Source organism: Sinocyclocheilus rhinocerous, unplaced genomic scaffold, assembly GCF_001515625.1.
Source record: "Sinocyclocheilus rhinocerous isolate Xijiao unplaced genomic scaffold, SAMN03320098_v1.1 scaffold1129, whole genome shotgun sequence".
Taxonomy (NCBI): domain Eukaryota; kingdom Metazoa; phylum Chordata; class Actinopteri; order Cypriniformes; family Cyprinidae; genus Sinocyclocheilus; species Sinocyclocheilus rhinocerous.
The window spans coordinates 265,706-282,709 of record NW_015634513.1 but is presented as its reverse complement, the minus strand read 5'-3'; the positions used below and the strand labels follow the sequence as shown (position 1 = coordinate 282,709).

At 35.9% G+C, this 17,004-nt stretch overlaps 1 protein-coding gene across 1 annotated transcript in view; it reads left to right on the top strand.

The window, feature by feature from the left end:
• The window catches only part of lrba (LPS-responsive vesicle trafficking, beach and anchor containing), a 316,503-nt gene that overhangs the window by 235,594 nt on the left and 63,905 nt on the right, over nucleotides 1-17,004 (top strand). Inside the window, exons 45-47 of the mRNA XM_016559864.1 lie at nucleotides 374-514; nucleotides 1,970-2,089; nucleotides 5,374-5,526. Coding sequence (XP_016415350.1) covers nucleotides 374-514; nucleotides 1,970-2,089; nucleotides 5,374-5,526 — 414 coding nt within the window. The remainder of the gene's footprint in view (nucleotides 1-373; nucleotides 515-1,969; nucleotides 2,090-5,373; nucleotides 5,527-17,004) is intronic.

Sequence of the window (17,004 nt, the reverse complement as noted above, 5' to 3'; positions counted from 1 at the left end):
GTAATAATATTTCACAATGTTACAGTTTTAGAAATCTTAAAAATCTTACAGACCCCAAACATATGAACAGCAGTACAAATGAACACAATTATTTTGTTCAATCACCTACATGAACTGTAAGATTTTATTTTTATTCACAGATACAGAAAACAGACTGTTGAATGTGACTCACTAAAAATAACAGTCTATTATTGATGAAACTTGACAGCTGCACTAAATTATTATTTAAATAAATAATTACCATTAATAAATTATTACCTTTTAACACCTGTGGTCCTTATTCTAATAATTTATTTCTTTGGTTCTTGAACATTTATGCTTAATTAATTCAGTTTTATGTTTATTACAATAATGTTGTCCTCTCTTATTACAGCCTATTGGTGCACTCAACCCAAAGAGGGCTGCATTCTTTTCTGAACGTTTTGAATCATGGGAGGATGAGCAGGTGCCCAAATTCCACTACGGCACACACTATTCCACCTCCAGCTTTACTCAGATGTGGCTACTCAGGATTGTAAGTTTCACACTGTAACACAGAGATGTATCTAACTCCAAACTGCACAATTTTTAAATCTTTTTTTTATAACATCAGTCGCACAAAAAAGAAAAGCATGTCAGTGTGCCATTTCTCAGTGCATTATTTCCTTTAACATTTGCTTTTTCATAGTCTGTTTATGTAGGACAAATAAACGGGACATGATCATAATTGTCAAAATGATTTGCACTTTTTAAAGGGTTTTAAAACATAGCAGTTCTGTGGTCTTTATGCTGCGGCAAAATGTTACACATTCATCATGTGATCTGTTGTGAAGCACATTGCAACTAATTGTTGTTTATAATTGGGCATATGTGCGTGCTCAGTCAGGTTGATTTATTGTTATATTGAAATGTAGGCCTTATCTGCATACTAACAAACACACAACACATCGCTCATCTTCCCTTCATCCTTTGTGTTCTAATATCTGCAGAGAACAAAGACGCGACACTCGGGAGGAAAAATACTTTATAAGCTTTATAACAGTATTTTGATGAAGCATGGTTTTGTTCAATATAAGCAGTTCTGTATTAGTTTTACAGTTATAAAGTCCCATGGTCCTCTCTAAGCCTTTGTACAGTGTCAGTTGCTTCACATTTAAATTAGGTCTGTGTTTTATTTAGTTTTAATGTTTAGAGCATTCACATATTCCTTATAAATTCTACTCACAAAGAGAGAGAGCGAGAGCTAGAGGTCACTAACCCATTCCTGGCCATCACTGTAATTGTTACAGTTTTTCACTTTCATTGCCATTCCCTGTTGGCCCATTGTATTGATCCCATCCCATTATTATCAGGCTTATCCCAAATCCACTTCACCAAACACCCTAATTCATGTACCATAGCACAAATCAGCAACCTCGTGATATTGAGGCTCTTGACAGAAAAAAGTAGGGTGTTAAATTCAGTCAAGCACCCAAAAGCCTCTGCGTAATTAGGGTATTTTTCTTTCATGGTGTAGCTATTCACTCTAATTGCGTCCTTCTCATCGGGGAGGTATTGTTTCAAAAGAACCACCTATTGATTCTGCACAAACAAGATTAAGCATGATTAGAAAAGAACAAATAATGCACTTGTAAAGGATTTACTGTCTGACCAGGGTTAATAACAGGTTTCTTTAGCATTCAGGTCCCTCTTTTGGGGAAGAGGATGTCATTTAGTGCACACAAATTAGGATCATATTGTATAAGGCTTTGTTATGAACAGCAGGCATCGATGCTAAATAAGAGATACTGGTCTGGTTGCACATATTGAAAAATGTTAAAATTGCAGGCTAAACGCTGATCAAAGTAGACTCGTAGTTATTAAATACATGATCTGTGCTCAATGGAATTTGCCCTGTAGTTGTTTTAGGCCCTAAAATGACTTTTTAATACTCATTTTAGCGTGAATGTGTGTGGAAAGTCCATATTTTTTCGTTCTCTTCTATTCTCAGGAGCCTTTCACGACGTTCTTCCTGAATTTCCAAGGTGGGAAATTTGACCACGCAGATCGCACTTTCTCTTCAGTGTCCAGAGCCTGGAGAAACTGCCAGAGGGACACGTCTGACGTGAAGGTATGTCAACATATGTGCATGACACTCAGAAATGCTTTGTGATGTCTTCTAACATAGAAATGCTTTTTTTTTTTTTTTTTTTTTTTTTTTCATTTTCATTTTTTTCATTGTCATGAATCCATAGTTATTCACATGCCCAAGCTGTACTTGTGCTTATTTCCTCTTATTCAGGCATCAGTCGGTCCCTGGAATTGGTTTTTGCCTTGCACTGATATTTTTCACAAATGTGGAGGCTATTACATGATTAGACATTTCTCTAGTGAGTTGACTTCCTCTTGGTAACTGGAGCTTGCTGGGACTTGGTGTGAGGGCAGTTGTCATGGAGACACTGCAGCTCTCTGCCCGGCTGCCCCCATCACCTTTCCATAAAAACTGGCCCTAGCACATGTACGGTCACAACCAATCCTTGTCATGCTACTATGAAAGCGTCAAGGGTCCTTGATCAAAGCTTTAAACTAATCTTGATTTCAAACTTCCCCCCTTTCCCCCCTTTCACTCTCTCTTGCGAAACCTTTCATAACACTCTAACCCTCAGTTGAACCTTTTGTCGTTCGGCCCCAAACCAAAGTCAGACAGCAATCCCAACTGCACACTCAGAGGCCCTCAGAGTGTTCAGCATTAACTTTAACAAATGTCCAGACCTCTTGAAATATTCATTACAACAGACAGCCATTTTGTTAGCACGGTCGTTGCATGCTGCCGTTTTTCAGGGGCTGATTGCGCTCATTTGATAATAAGACATGTGGCTCACATTACATGGTCACACTTGATACCGAAAGCTCACTCAAAGCCCAGTTTGGATTCTACGTGAGCTTGTCACTGTGGATCAGCATAGCAGGGTTGGCGTGCATCAAAACTGAATGGAGGACTTGACTAAAAACCTGGAAATCACCTTCAGTTTATTTGACTTTGAAGCTGTGGAACATTTCAAACATGTTTCACTTTTCTTAACCTTGCAAAAAAGGTCTGATAGGTGCAAATGAGAAGCAAAGAAATGCCTTCAAATTTAATAATGTATCAATTTGCCATGCTGTTATCCCTTTTTCTTAAAAAAAACAAAAAGCACAGCAGTCCCCCCACATTTAGAAACACCCCCTCATTCAACCAAGGGGTGAAAAGCCTTTAGCAGTTTTTGTGTCTAGGCTAAAGAGAGCTATAATGGCCTAAAGCCACGCTGATCCTGTCTGTCTCTAGTCAGGCAAACTCTGGCCTGACCTTTAACCTCCATCCCCTGACCCCCGTGCACTAGGCTGAAAGCAGTGCGGACACTGAAAGTTTCCCCTCAGGGGAATCAGAGAGGACCTAAGAGCGGGCCCAGGGGCACCCCTCTCTACTGACCCGCAGCAGGACAGGATTTTGGATCACAGGTTTTGCCCTATGACCAGTTCTACTCAAGGGCTATTGCACATAATAGCTCCTCCCGAACCCCGGCCTTGGTCTCCCTCCCCCTCCCACCACTGGTTAAGTGGCTGTGGGTCTTTGTGCTGCCAATGAAGACGCCAAATTTACACCAGGCTCCATACATGAACCTCAGGACGCCTGGTGCCATTGTAAAATCGTGACCTTTTTGTTTTAAAGACTTCGGTTTTAAAGAGAGGACCAGAAAGAAATGAGGCAGGAGGCTAGTTTTGAACTTCCACCTTTTGTTTGCTCACCTAATTGGCCACTCGCAGTGCACTGAGGAGCTGTGTTGTATATACACAATACACATACATATTAATGCATGCTATGTTATATTAAACATGTAAAGTTTTATTTATTCTTATATGGATGTTTAAATTTAAACCTAAAATGTTATTATTCTACATAGAAACATTAACCATGTGGTTTTTGCTCTTTTTAATGGACCTTTCACAGAAAACCATAGATTAATTTGGATGTGAGACAGAACTTGATTGGTCTATGACTACAGAGTGAGTGATAGATTGTCAGTTAGATGGTTCTCCCAAGGGATTCATGTTTCTGCAGAGCAAGAGCATGTTTATCCTCCAAGGACTAACTTCAGACCAATACCAAGTACAAGTTAAAAATTTTAATTTGATGGCTGATATTTTTACATTTAGACCCAGAGTTTTATTCCTCTCCATTGAAACAATTTTAAGAATCCTGTTTGTCTCATATAATCCTGTTTGTCTTGATATATATATCAAGTTATATAATAAGCTTGACCAAAGCAGATTTCAGAAAGCCAGGTATACCTTTTAGAGAAATATTTTTATCGCTTTTAGAGGAATACAGGCATATTCATTTTCTTTTCATGTTTACAAGTTGCTGCATAACAGGAAAGGTCCATTAGACCAACATGTCATATTTAATTCATTTGCTCCTCCATGGGTTTATCCACTTTATCCACTGATTTACAAAATCCTAAGAACGACAGGGTCAGATACTGTAATAAAGTTATCAAATTAAATGTCACATTTGAGCGCTGTAGCAAGAGCAGCAAGAATGATTGTTTCCTCCAAACACTGTGTAATGAGAATTAAGAAAAATGCCCATACATTTTATAAATGAGGAAAGAGATCTATTACTGTTTACCATGCTTTGACTGAAGCATGCCACTGCACTGCTGTTTTAATGTTCTTTCAGGATGACATGCAGTCACTCTTTCTGTGAAGACTTTAAAATTGGATATTAAACTAGAGTAGCTCCAACTGCATCTTTCACTTAGAGTGGCAGCATGGCACAGATTAAAGGCTAAAGATTCAAAGGAATAACTGATTCCTCCAGTCCTGATTCCCATTTAATGAGCTGTTATATTGTATAGATATCTAGAAATACTTGAAACTGGATGCATCTGCTTTTGCACAATAATCAGCTTTTCTTCCTTGTTTACTTTCTTGTTTGGAATGAATTATTGAATGTTATGTGGTGAATTATTTTGAATCATTATTTTTGATTCGAATATGTCTAATTTAGGAATGTCAAAGTCACTGTGTTAATGATGCAATTAATTAAATGTTACCATAATGTTTATCATTTTGGCAAACATGCCAACAAATCTATAAAAAAATATATATTGCCAACAACACCTTTTATTTATTTTTTTACATTATATACATATTTTATTTACACGTTTTATACATATTATACAGTACATATATACATTTTATTTAGTTTTTTCTTGAAAAGGAACTGCATTTGTTAACATCATGTACCAAAAAGTTATGAAAATAATTAAGATTAAATATTTAAAATTGATTGCAAGCCCTAAACTAATTATTTTATCAGTTAATAATTAGAAATTTATAGTTACATATGCCTTTTTTCTGTCTCTCTCACAGGAGTTGATCCCTGAGTTCTATTACCTCCCAGAGATGTTTGTCAACTCCAATAATTACAACCTGGGAGTGATGGATGATGGAACGGTGGTGTCAGATGTGGAGCTGCCGCCCTGGGCCAAGAGTCCTGAGGAGTTCGTACGGATCAACCGACTCGTACGTTCACTCTCTGTGTCTCCATCTCTTTTCTTTCCCTCTCTCTCCATCTTTCTTTATCTCCCTTATTAAATTGCTGTTAAAGTGCTGATTGCGAGTGGCTCTGGCCAGCGTGTCTGGCTCTTTGTGTCTATTTGTGTGTGCGTGTGTGCACGCTAATGCTGTGACCTGTTTTATGCTGATAATTACAACTCTGATATCAGTCTGACTCTCCCATTAATCATCTCTTTCTGTGTCTCACACACGCACACAACCCCCTCATCCAGTGTCACTGTTCTGACATGCACACAGACGTTCACACACTTCTCTAAGTCTGTGTGTAGGGTTGCACAGACTTTAGTTGTTTGATCACTATCAGATAAAGTGCTCGTTTCTCTTTGATGTGTGTACATGCTATAGAAAAGTAGTAGTCACAGTCATACTGATTGCACTGTTATGAACAGCACTGGTGCTGCATTCATTGGTGTCACTGCCTTATGTCACAGACTCTGCCTGCCATTAAATTGCATGACAGTGCTTCTGTACAGAGTGTCAAATGTTCTGACACAATCTAAACTAACTGCATGGGCAGCTTGTAGTCAGTAGTAAGTGCACATTTATGTAACATGAGATCCTTTGTTGTCATAAGAGTCAAAGGTATTATATTTTTTTGGGATATTTTAAGCTGTCATCCTCTACCAAAACAAATTTATGTTTTAAAATTGTGTTGCTTTGTTATATTAGCAAAGTAGGCCATGCACACAGTGAAAAGTTTTTGAATTTAAATTTAAATCCGGGAGTGACTGTAAACAAGGTAATTAACTCACTTTTTATTTAGGGATTTTATTTTTTACATTTATTTATTTTTGGTTACTGGACATTTTAGTGTGTTTTGTTTATACTAAAGACCATGTGCTTTCTAGGACCACAATGTGTGGGTTACCCATGGACCGCAAGGGCTGATGGGAGTAATTGTGGTGAAGAAAAAATGCAGTTCGGTAAAGACATGCATCTGTTTCCTCAAATGAGCTGTCAGTGTCCAAAAGAGAGTGACATGAATGCATTAGCAACTTATTGTTTAGTTTAGTTCTTTTGTTCTCTTCAAAGCATGAATGATTTCCATCACTGGAATAAATTACATTTTACAATATATTAAAATTAGGGGTCGACCGATATGGGTTTTTCACTGGCCGATGCCGATATTTAGAAATCAGGGTAGCCGATGGCCGATATATGATGCTGATTTTTTTGATCATTTTGTTTCCCACAGACTTCAAATGCAAATTCATTCTGGAGCGGGAGATATATCGGTTTCCCCGGTAATGGCTGTAATCAAATAAGCACTGCGCTCACAAACGCTACTTTATCAGGCATTACAGGAAAGACTAATTGAAAATGACACCGAAGTTTTCTGAAGACAGTCGATTCTTTTCAAAGATACATTCATATAAAAACACCAGCACTGCATTTTAATTTTGAAACGTGCAGTGATCAGTTTATTCAACGAAGTAATAACTCAATGTATGGAAACACTGGACACTACTATAAGTCAAATGGCCAAGTGATAGGGATGTAACGATTCACTCAAGTCACGATTCGATTCAATTCACGATTTTGATTTCACGATTCGATTCGATTGACGAATTTTTTAACAAAATTAGATTTAAGACAAATTATAAATAAAATTTGTCCTTTTATTATTGCTTGGACAAAATGCTGCACGTTTCTTTGTGAAATTGAAATATAACACTATAATAATATACTAATATAGCACTTGCATATCATTGCTCTTTTGTTGGTTTTGATTGCTTCTATTGTCCTCATTTGTAAGTTGCTTTGGATAAAAGTGTCTGCTAAATAACAAAATTTAAATATAATGTAAATGTAAATAACAAAAATAAATTAAAATTTTAAAACAAGCCCCAAATCAAATAAGTAAGAAACACAAATAAAGAAATATCTTCATATAAACAAAACAAGGCTTTGTCTGTGCTCTTTCCATTTAAAATGAGAGGCAACCACTGCATTTTAATCATGATCCAAACAAAGATGCTGCATACATGCAACATGAGCAGTTTTTAATCTAAATTGGATTGTATAATTTCGAAATTTGAAGCAAAAACAGAATGATTTGACTTCAGTTTTGTGAAACTATACATAAAAAATATATCTGCATGAAACAGCGGACGAGCTGAATGAGACGCAGATTCACTCTCTGCCAGCAGGTGGCGCGTAAAGCGTTTCCTTGGTTTCAGAGGCCAAGGCAAGATGAATAGAAAATAATACCATCTAAACTTTTCTAAAGACAGTAAGTGAGAGATTCTCCGGTGTTCCGCAACAACGCTTAGCTGCCCGCAGATGCGCCTGCCTATAAATCAGCCTAATTTGCAGCACAATCGGCCTATGCCAATTAATTAAAAAATGCCAAAAATCGGCCGATCAATCGGTCGACCTCTAATTAAAATAGGAAATGGTTATTTTAAATTGTAATAATATTTCAAATTATTACAGTTTTACTGTACTTTTGATTAATGCAGCCTTATTGAGCATAAGAGACTCAAAAAAACATTTTAAAAATCTAACTGACCACAAACTTTTAATAAGTGTATATGCATATGTAATATAAATGTATAATTTTGTAAGGTTTCTTTCCGATCAGTTAGTATGCCCTGTCTCTGTCAGCAGTTATTTTACACTAATCCCAGAAACCCCTCATTAACAGGAGCTCCTCTTTCTTGTGTGTGTGTGTGTGTGTGTGTGTGTAAAGTGGGCATGAGCACCGCTGATGACTTATAGCTGGCATTAGGGGATGTCAGCTGTTCTACTCTGCTACAATGGGCTACATTTGTAATGAGGGCACCGACTCAGTCAGAGACAGACACATGCAGCAGAGAGCTAATGGCCTGCTACACTCTTTAGCTCATCTGTCGCTAATGGCCAGAAAACAGCATGATGCACACACATGGTCATTTATGTTCTATAGATGATTAACAGCTAATTAAATTGCAATCTGCACCAGTCATGCTAAATGCATGCTTGCAGAAATAACTGCACTCACAATTGGTGCACAGTTTTTGTGAGCGCCTGTGTATCCTTAAAAGAGCAAAATAATCTCTTCAAACATAATACAAAATGACCATAGTAGTAAATCAAGTTCTTAAAATGCATCAACCAAAAATGACCTCCGATATATAACAATTTTACAAATCAGGGCTTAGTTTCGGCTTCCTTTTTGGTTCCTTTAAACATTTTAATGATTCTAAAAATATTTGGGAAAAGAAACAAAAATAATTTGTATTGCATTTACTGTCCTCAACAGGCTGTTGCCAAATTATGAAATATAAATATTAGAACTAAATTGAATTCTTTAATTTAAAAAAAAATTGTTTTACAAAGACCTTTTAATTACTTATTGGTTGGTGCATTGGTCATGTCGTGTGCTTTCATTAATTTCATTCATTTAAAAAAACTAGACTCATAAGAGACATTCCTTGAGAAATCAGACTTCACCTGTTTATTTTATTTTTTTGGAGGGGGGGATCAGACTGGTTGTGTTCTATGCTTTTGATTCACTACAAAGAATTGGCTCATGAAAAGCATTTATTTGAGAATCAGATTACAGAGGTGACATTGTATGCTTTGGTTATTAACTCAAGTAACTCAGGAATCATTTGTTTGGGAACCACTACACTGGTTGTGTTTTATGCCTTTGATTCACTAAACGCTCAAGGTCATAAGATTCATTCATTATGGAATTGGACTAAATTAGTCATACAGTGTATTTTATGCTGTAGATTTAGTAGCTTTTTTTTTTGGCTGCCAAATAGTCATTTCCAGTTTTACATGGAGATTTACATGACCGCTTATAGCTAGCTCATTTCTAAAATGACATCAAAACTGAAAACTATTTTTCTACTTTTGCATGATGTCAGTATAGCTCCAATACTACTGCCATATCAACCAATGTAACATAAACTCAAAACATTCAGTGCACCATTAAAGGTGCAATGTGTAATTTTTGCAGCACCAAGCAGAAATTAAAAATAATGTTTGTTTTCAAACAGGTTTTTTTTTTTTTCAAACGCTGCCATTCCACTACGCTGTCCAAGCTGTCTTAAAGGAATAGTTCACCCAAAAATGAAAAATTTGTCATCATTTACTCATCCTCCTGTCATTCCAAACCTGTATAAGTTACTTTCTTATGTTGAACACAAAAGAAGATATTTTGAAACATTTTGAAGAACCAAACTGTTGTTGGTCCCCATTGACTTCCATAGCAGGGAAATAAATACTATGGAAGTCAATAGGGGACCATCAACTGTTTGATTACCAGCATTCTTCAAAATATGATCTTTTATGTTCAACATAAGAAAGAAACTCATACGGGTTTGGAACGACATGAGGGTGAGTAAATGATTACACAATTTCTGGGAGAATTATGCCTTTAAGTGCTACACCACTCCTCTGTCTTCTCCCAGAGTCCTATTGTGCTAATGGGTGCTGACACAGTGCAGAATTCATGAGCATTGTAAATGCATACATTTAAGGATGTGTGTTGGATTAAGTGGGTATTTTAAACAGACCCCTGCTGAAATAAAAAATTTTCTGTCTCCCTCTCCCCTCATATCCTTCCCTCCCTTTCTGATGTCACACGACACTCACATCAGCAGCGATTGCTGTTTTTACCACAGGGTTGAGGGAGAGGTTAAGAACTTGATCCCACCCACCAGATAACAAGTCAGTTCTGGCCACTGTCATGCTAAAGAACATTCCACAATACATGACTAAACCTTCATCACATATTCACCCAGATATGACCGCAGCAATGGCAGGTGATTGTAGACTTAACTGTGCACTAACCTTGGACCAGGTTGCTCTCCATATACCTCAAAAAGGTCTTTGAAGATCTTTAAGGGAGATGGTTTCAGCCTAGAAGAAAGCTGATCCTGTTACACTAACTTACTTTATCATGTGTTGAGATTGAGAATAGAGTGAGAGAAAGTTAATATCTCAGTTCAGTTCAGAGCAATAGAGTGAGAGAAAGTTAATATCTCAGTTCAGTGTTTCATCAGCTAATTTACAGACATGGTCATTTACTGGGAAAGTGTCATACTGGTCTTATTAGAGTTTAAAAGTGTGTAAACCGCAGAAACTCGTATAACCTGGTGGCTGATAACCACTAAAAAGGACTTTCAGAGAACGTTCAAAGAGCATTTGGTTGCCAAATAATTTTTTTAGTTGGCAAATTGCAGACCTGGTTGATATAAATGGTATCAGATGTATGTCATTCATATTCATCATGTTTTATCAAAAAAACAATGCAGTAGTTAAAAATTCACATAGATATGCATTAAAATAATTTTAAGCTTCACCATCATTAGAAGATCATCTAGTATGTGAAACAGTTGCCTTGTAGTACATAGTGTAATACTCATGCATACACAGGAACTTAATATGTGCTTCAGTTCATAGTTTCTTATTTTACTAATTTACTTGTCACTGTTAATTGATTATTGTAAATTATTGCAGCAGACATTTACATTGTGAATATGTGCAAGTAGTCTGTAATTTAACTGATATTAAGTCTGCAGAGCATTAAGTTTACATCACAATTAACGGTTTCCAGTTTATTTTCGGACATAACGCAAAAAAATACAAATAAAATTGGCTCACAGATTCATAGAGGGAGTCACTTGTGAGTGCTTTGTAACTGCTTTGAATGGATCACTGTCAGATTCTTGCTTGTTAGTTTGATACAGTTACCTGAATCTTTTTGAGTGAGTCAATCAAAAGAATTGGTTCATAAGAGTCATTTGTTTGTGAATCAGACATCATGAAGCACACTGTGTTTGTTGTACAATGCAAAAGAGATGCAGAAAAATCTTAAAGGAAACACTGTCATATATACACTACCTGTCAAAATTTTCTCTTATGCTCGCCAAGGCTGCATTTGTTTGATCAAAAATTCAGTAAAACGGTAATATTGTGAAATATTATTACTCCGTAATAGAACTTTGTTTTAAAATATGTATAATATATTCCAGTAATGGCATAACTGTATTTTCAGCAGCCATTACTCCAGTCTTCAGTCATATGATCCTTCAGAAATCATTCTAATATGCTGATTTGGTTCTCAAGAAACGTTTCTTATTATTATCAGCCAGACTCAAGTCGTATTATACAAAAAATACACAGACACTAATGCAGATGACAGTTTATCATCCATGGAGAGCATTGCACCCATCAGACCCATCAGATTGAAATGCCAATATGATCTGAAAGAGAGTGGCACAGTGACATGGGACTGTTAGAAAGAATCACTGAGCTTGTATATATGTGTGTGTGTGTGTGTGTGTGTGTGCGTGTGTGTGTGCGTGTATGTCACGTATGCTTTATACAAGTATGCTTTCTTGTATGTCAGGGCATATTTGCTGATTGTAGGCAACTACTGAAAAAGACTTTGACATGCACCAAAACCAGGACATGATGCTGTGGTGCAACCAGGTCTGCTGCTCTTTGTAACAGCTTAAAGGGATAGTTCACCCAAAAATGAAAATTATGTCATTAATTACTCACCCTCATGTCGTTCTAAACCTGAAAGACCTTCCTTCATCTTCGGAACACAAAGATATTTTTGATGAAATCTGAGAGCTTTCTACAAGAACATTTTTGTGCACAAAGAAAACAAAAATAACGACTTTATTTAATAATTTCTTCTCTTCCATGTCAGTCTTCTTTTCACGTTCATGAGAGTACCATGAGCCGGATTTTGAGTCATAGACAAGAAGGCTGCTACAAAAAATAAGAATCTTACACACAGGGCAACTTTGGGCAATGTTGCCGTCAACGGCCAACCAGTTGAGAGACAGGGCCCACGACCGATTTGAAGTATCCAGATATAAATTTGTTAACCATTTTCAGTGGAAAAGTGCCCATGTAACATTGCTCAAAAAAAGTTGCCCCGTGTATCATCGGCCTTCCCGGAACTGCTTCCGTTTACAACAGTGAGCGCAAGCTAGATTAAATTGAATATTACGTTTTGAATATGGATATTGTTTTTACAAAAACGCATCGATTCGCTACAGAAGGCCTTTGTTCACCCCCCGGAGCCGTGTGAGACACTTTTTTATGGATGGTGTTCTTTTGGACTGATGCATGCAACACCCGCTGAGTGCCATGAAACAGCTTGAAAGATCAAAGACAATTTTTAATATAACTCCGACTGGATTCGTCTGAAAGAAGAAAGTCATATACACCTAGGATGACTTGAGGGTGAGTAATTTATTGGCTAATTTTAATTTTTGGGTGAACTAACCCTTTAATGTTGCTGCTGTATCAAACTGTATTCATATCAGTTAGAGTCAAGTTTTCCATGTTAGTTGTGTGGCATATTTAGTTGTATGCTGCCAGTGAAGGCAGTGAGGAAGCTCACTAGGATTTGGAACAGAGATACTGTCATATAGTCAAGTATTTGTGTTAGCTAACTATTTAGTAATGTGTGCAGTACTGTGTTAGGACATTTCTGGAATGAACAGTCACGTCTTTTACAGCACAAGCTCTAGCTCTAGTTGTTGGACTATGTTGAAGTTCATATTGGCTGTACAGCTGGGACCGATAACTGAATCAGCATTAAATCAAGCTCACACTTTGCTGAGAGACAAATGTCATTTTAAGTTGAGTAAAAACACACCCAGGACTGACATGCACCCGTGAACGCGGTGTCCTGAAGTTTGTCAGATTTATATGATGACAGCTTTTTGCACTTACTAAAGTGTGCTGGGATTCTGGGTGATTCCATTAAGCGTTGTTGCCTTGTGTGGGAACTGAAGGTCAACATAATATTCTAATGGTGAGATCACATGATGTTTGAGTTGAGCTTGTGGTTTATTAGTGCCTTTGATTTTAGTTTCATCACAAGGACTGAACACGTGTAGCAGCAGACATTATCTAAACTGAGAGGATGAGTCTGTGTCATGTCTTATAACGAACAATGTCACGAAACTCTTGAGTTTCCCACAGCCTGTCCACAGGCTGCATGTCTCCATGTGAAGACCACAGACGTCTGCCATGTCAGAGGTCATCAGTGTTTGCATTCTCCTCTCATCTCCTCACGCATTCTTTTCTATTCAAACACATCTACAGCCATGTCCTAATGCATCTCAGATCACACTGTTGCTGCCATCGCTGTTGCTAATGTGGCTACTGTACCTTAATCGTCAATACTGACAGGGTGGGAAATTGTGGCTAATTTTGCCTACCACCTACCAACCACAGTGGTGAACAACTAGTCTCGAATTGGCCTTGATGTGACATGTTACCGCAGTTTTGGCTGTGATTTTTATTTTGTAAAAATATTTTAAATGTGAAAGGTTTTCATGCATTTAAAATATTTACATGTAAATATGCTATTTATTCATTTAGAAAGTATTTCATTCTTTATTTTTATTATTTTCAAAAATAAGTATAGGAAAGGAAACAAAGCACTACAACTGTCAGGGATGACCTAACCAATAGTGGACAGAGACCAGGTTTTTTTTTTTTTTTGAATAAATTTGAAACTAAAAATATTAATAGCATTTTAATAAATTGAACTAAACAATATATATATATATATATATATATATATTTTACTAAATGTGTATTATTGAATATATATATATTTTTTTTTTCAGTTCATGTATGCAAAATGTTTCATCATATATATATATATATAAGTTGAAGTTGAAGTATAAAAATGGTATAAAAGATATATATACATAAAAATAGACTAACTAACTACCTATCTGACTAAACTAATGCTGAACTAAAACTAAAACTAAAATAAAAGTAAATAAAACCTAAATTGTAATATAAAAAAAATGAAAGCTAATAATAATGTCAAAATTACAAAAATAAATAAATAAATAAAGCTCAGAATATTAATAAAATGATAATGGTATAAAATACTAAAATACTATAATATACTAAATATACTATAATAACTTAAACATTACTAAAATAACACTAATGGTGCTTTCACACCTGTAGATCGATTGCTTTGTTCCCGAAACAGGGATTAAAATTATTACAATGTTGCTTTTTTTTTTTCTTGGTGTGGTTCGCTTTCACACGACAAGTTTAGGACATCCATCATGGAAATCACTGACCCCAGATATCAACATTCACACCAACAGCAGAGCATCTTAATTTACTGCTGCTTCGTATGACTCTGTTGTGCTAAACTTCTGGGGATTCTCAGGGTCACCTTACATGTACCCCAGCCATAATAGGCAGGGAATGATATACTCATGAATGATATTGGCCTGGGCTTTTCTAGGGTTATGATGCATTATACTGGAAACAGGAAAAGTCATTACACCGTACAGCTACTTGGTGCATTACTCTGTTTTTTCATGTATATATGCTCACAGATGACCGATGTGTAGTCACAAAGACAGTGTTGAACATTTAAAAGAAAGTTCATTTTCATAAGCAGAAATGGTACCAAAGTAGTTATTTTTTTTGTTGCGGATTGATCACAAACAGAATTTAGCTATGAACTTGAGATAATAGTTATTCATGAGAAAGCGAATATTTAGTCATTTAAAAGTGCATTTTCCAATCTTAAATAAAAAATTGTATGTACTTTTTTATATATATATTTATTTCTTTATTTGCACAATTAAAACTTGATAACTTTTTTTCCCCCAACCTGCTTGAAGGCCTCAGGATTCTACTACTAGATTGGATTTGATTTGTTCCACTGATTGTTGGGGTACAAGTTCAGTTTAAGATTAGCTAATCCATTATATATCATTAACAAACAATAAACAATGCTTTTTCAGGATTTATTAAATTAGGCTAATGTACTCACTTCTGTGAGATACTGTATATATATATATATATATAATTAACATTAGCCTAATTTAATAAATCCCGAAAAAGCATTGTTTATTGTTTGTTAATGTTATATAATTGATTAGCTAATCTTAAACTGAATTTGTACCGTATATGAACTGAACTTGTACTGTATATATATATATATATATATATATGTGTGTACTGTATTTATTTATTATGTATATATAAATACACACATGCATGTATATATTTATATATATAGATGTATGTGTGTGAATTTATATATGCATAATAAATATGTACACAGTACACACACATATATAAACACAAACTTGTATTATGGATGCAATTAAGCCCTAAAATATAAAAATACATTACCTTGATGAATAAAGGTGGCAAACATGCTATTTGTTGTTAGTTTATAAAACATAATGCATTGACTAATGCAAATTGAACCTCGTTTTAAAGAGTTACCATTGTTGGAAAAAATAGGAGCACTTAAATATACTCCTACCTCTCCCAGTGTAATATTTACATTACCACTTATTCTCAGAATAAAAATACATCATTACCTGATCAGTCGCTCTCTGTAGACTTAAAGAGTTCAGAGTAGAAGTTAATCAGCTCAGCCATCTATTCTAATCATTCTTTGTGTGCCGTAGACACACACACATGCTTGTCTCATGACTGAATCAGACTGAATCACAGTCATTTGAGAGGCCCTGCCACTCTTAAACTGCTATCCAAATAATTCTTTCTGCACTGCACCTCAGCCAGATGCATTCTGGGATGAACTGTCCTGTTCTGCTACCTCTAATTACAGTCTCTTCTTTAGGCCTATTCAGACAGAATTAGTTTTAAAGTAATAATTACCAGAGCTTATCCGTGATTTTGATCTTGAACCAGAGTGTCCAGGTCAGTCATTTTTCTAGACTGCACATTGCTGGTAAAGATTACAGTGTCTTTTACCTTCTGTAAAATGGCCTGGAAGAATAATCACAGGTAGTAGCAGTCTTGTTTGAATTCACGTGCTGGTTAAAAGCTTGTGAATTGATTTATAGCAGGCCATGTCCGGTACATAAGTGTTTCAAGAAGAGGTCAGTCAATGAAAAAAATGGAAAATGAAAATATACATCTTATTCAGAAAGATATCCTTTGTGGACTTTGCTATAACAAAGATGGCAAAAGATTATTTGTATCCCGAAAAAACAGTATGAGGACGGAGCTTAAACATTTGTCAGACTATATGAATAGCCCTTTTTAAATGTCCCTTTTCTTCATAGTTAACATATAGCAAATATGCCTCCTATAATACAATTATTTAGATTTTAAAATTGTATATATAATTATGTATTTTTAAAGGTGCTATAGAATGGAAAACTGTATTTACCTTGGCATAGTTGAATAATAACAGTTCTGTACATGGAAATGACATACCGTGAGCCTCAAACACCATTGTTTCCTCCTTCTTATGTAAATCTTGTGCATTCAAAAGACCACTGAAAAATAGCTGAATCAGAACATAACACCGACTGTGACATTACAGTCGGGATCACTAATAGTTACGCCCCCAACATTTGCATATACCCGCCCATGTTCTAGACTTGCACAGCCAAATCATCAGAAGTTCTGCAGGTATTGTGAAGAAACAAGCGAGGA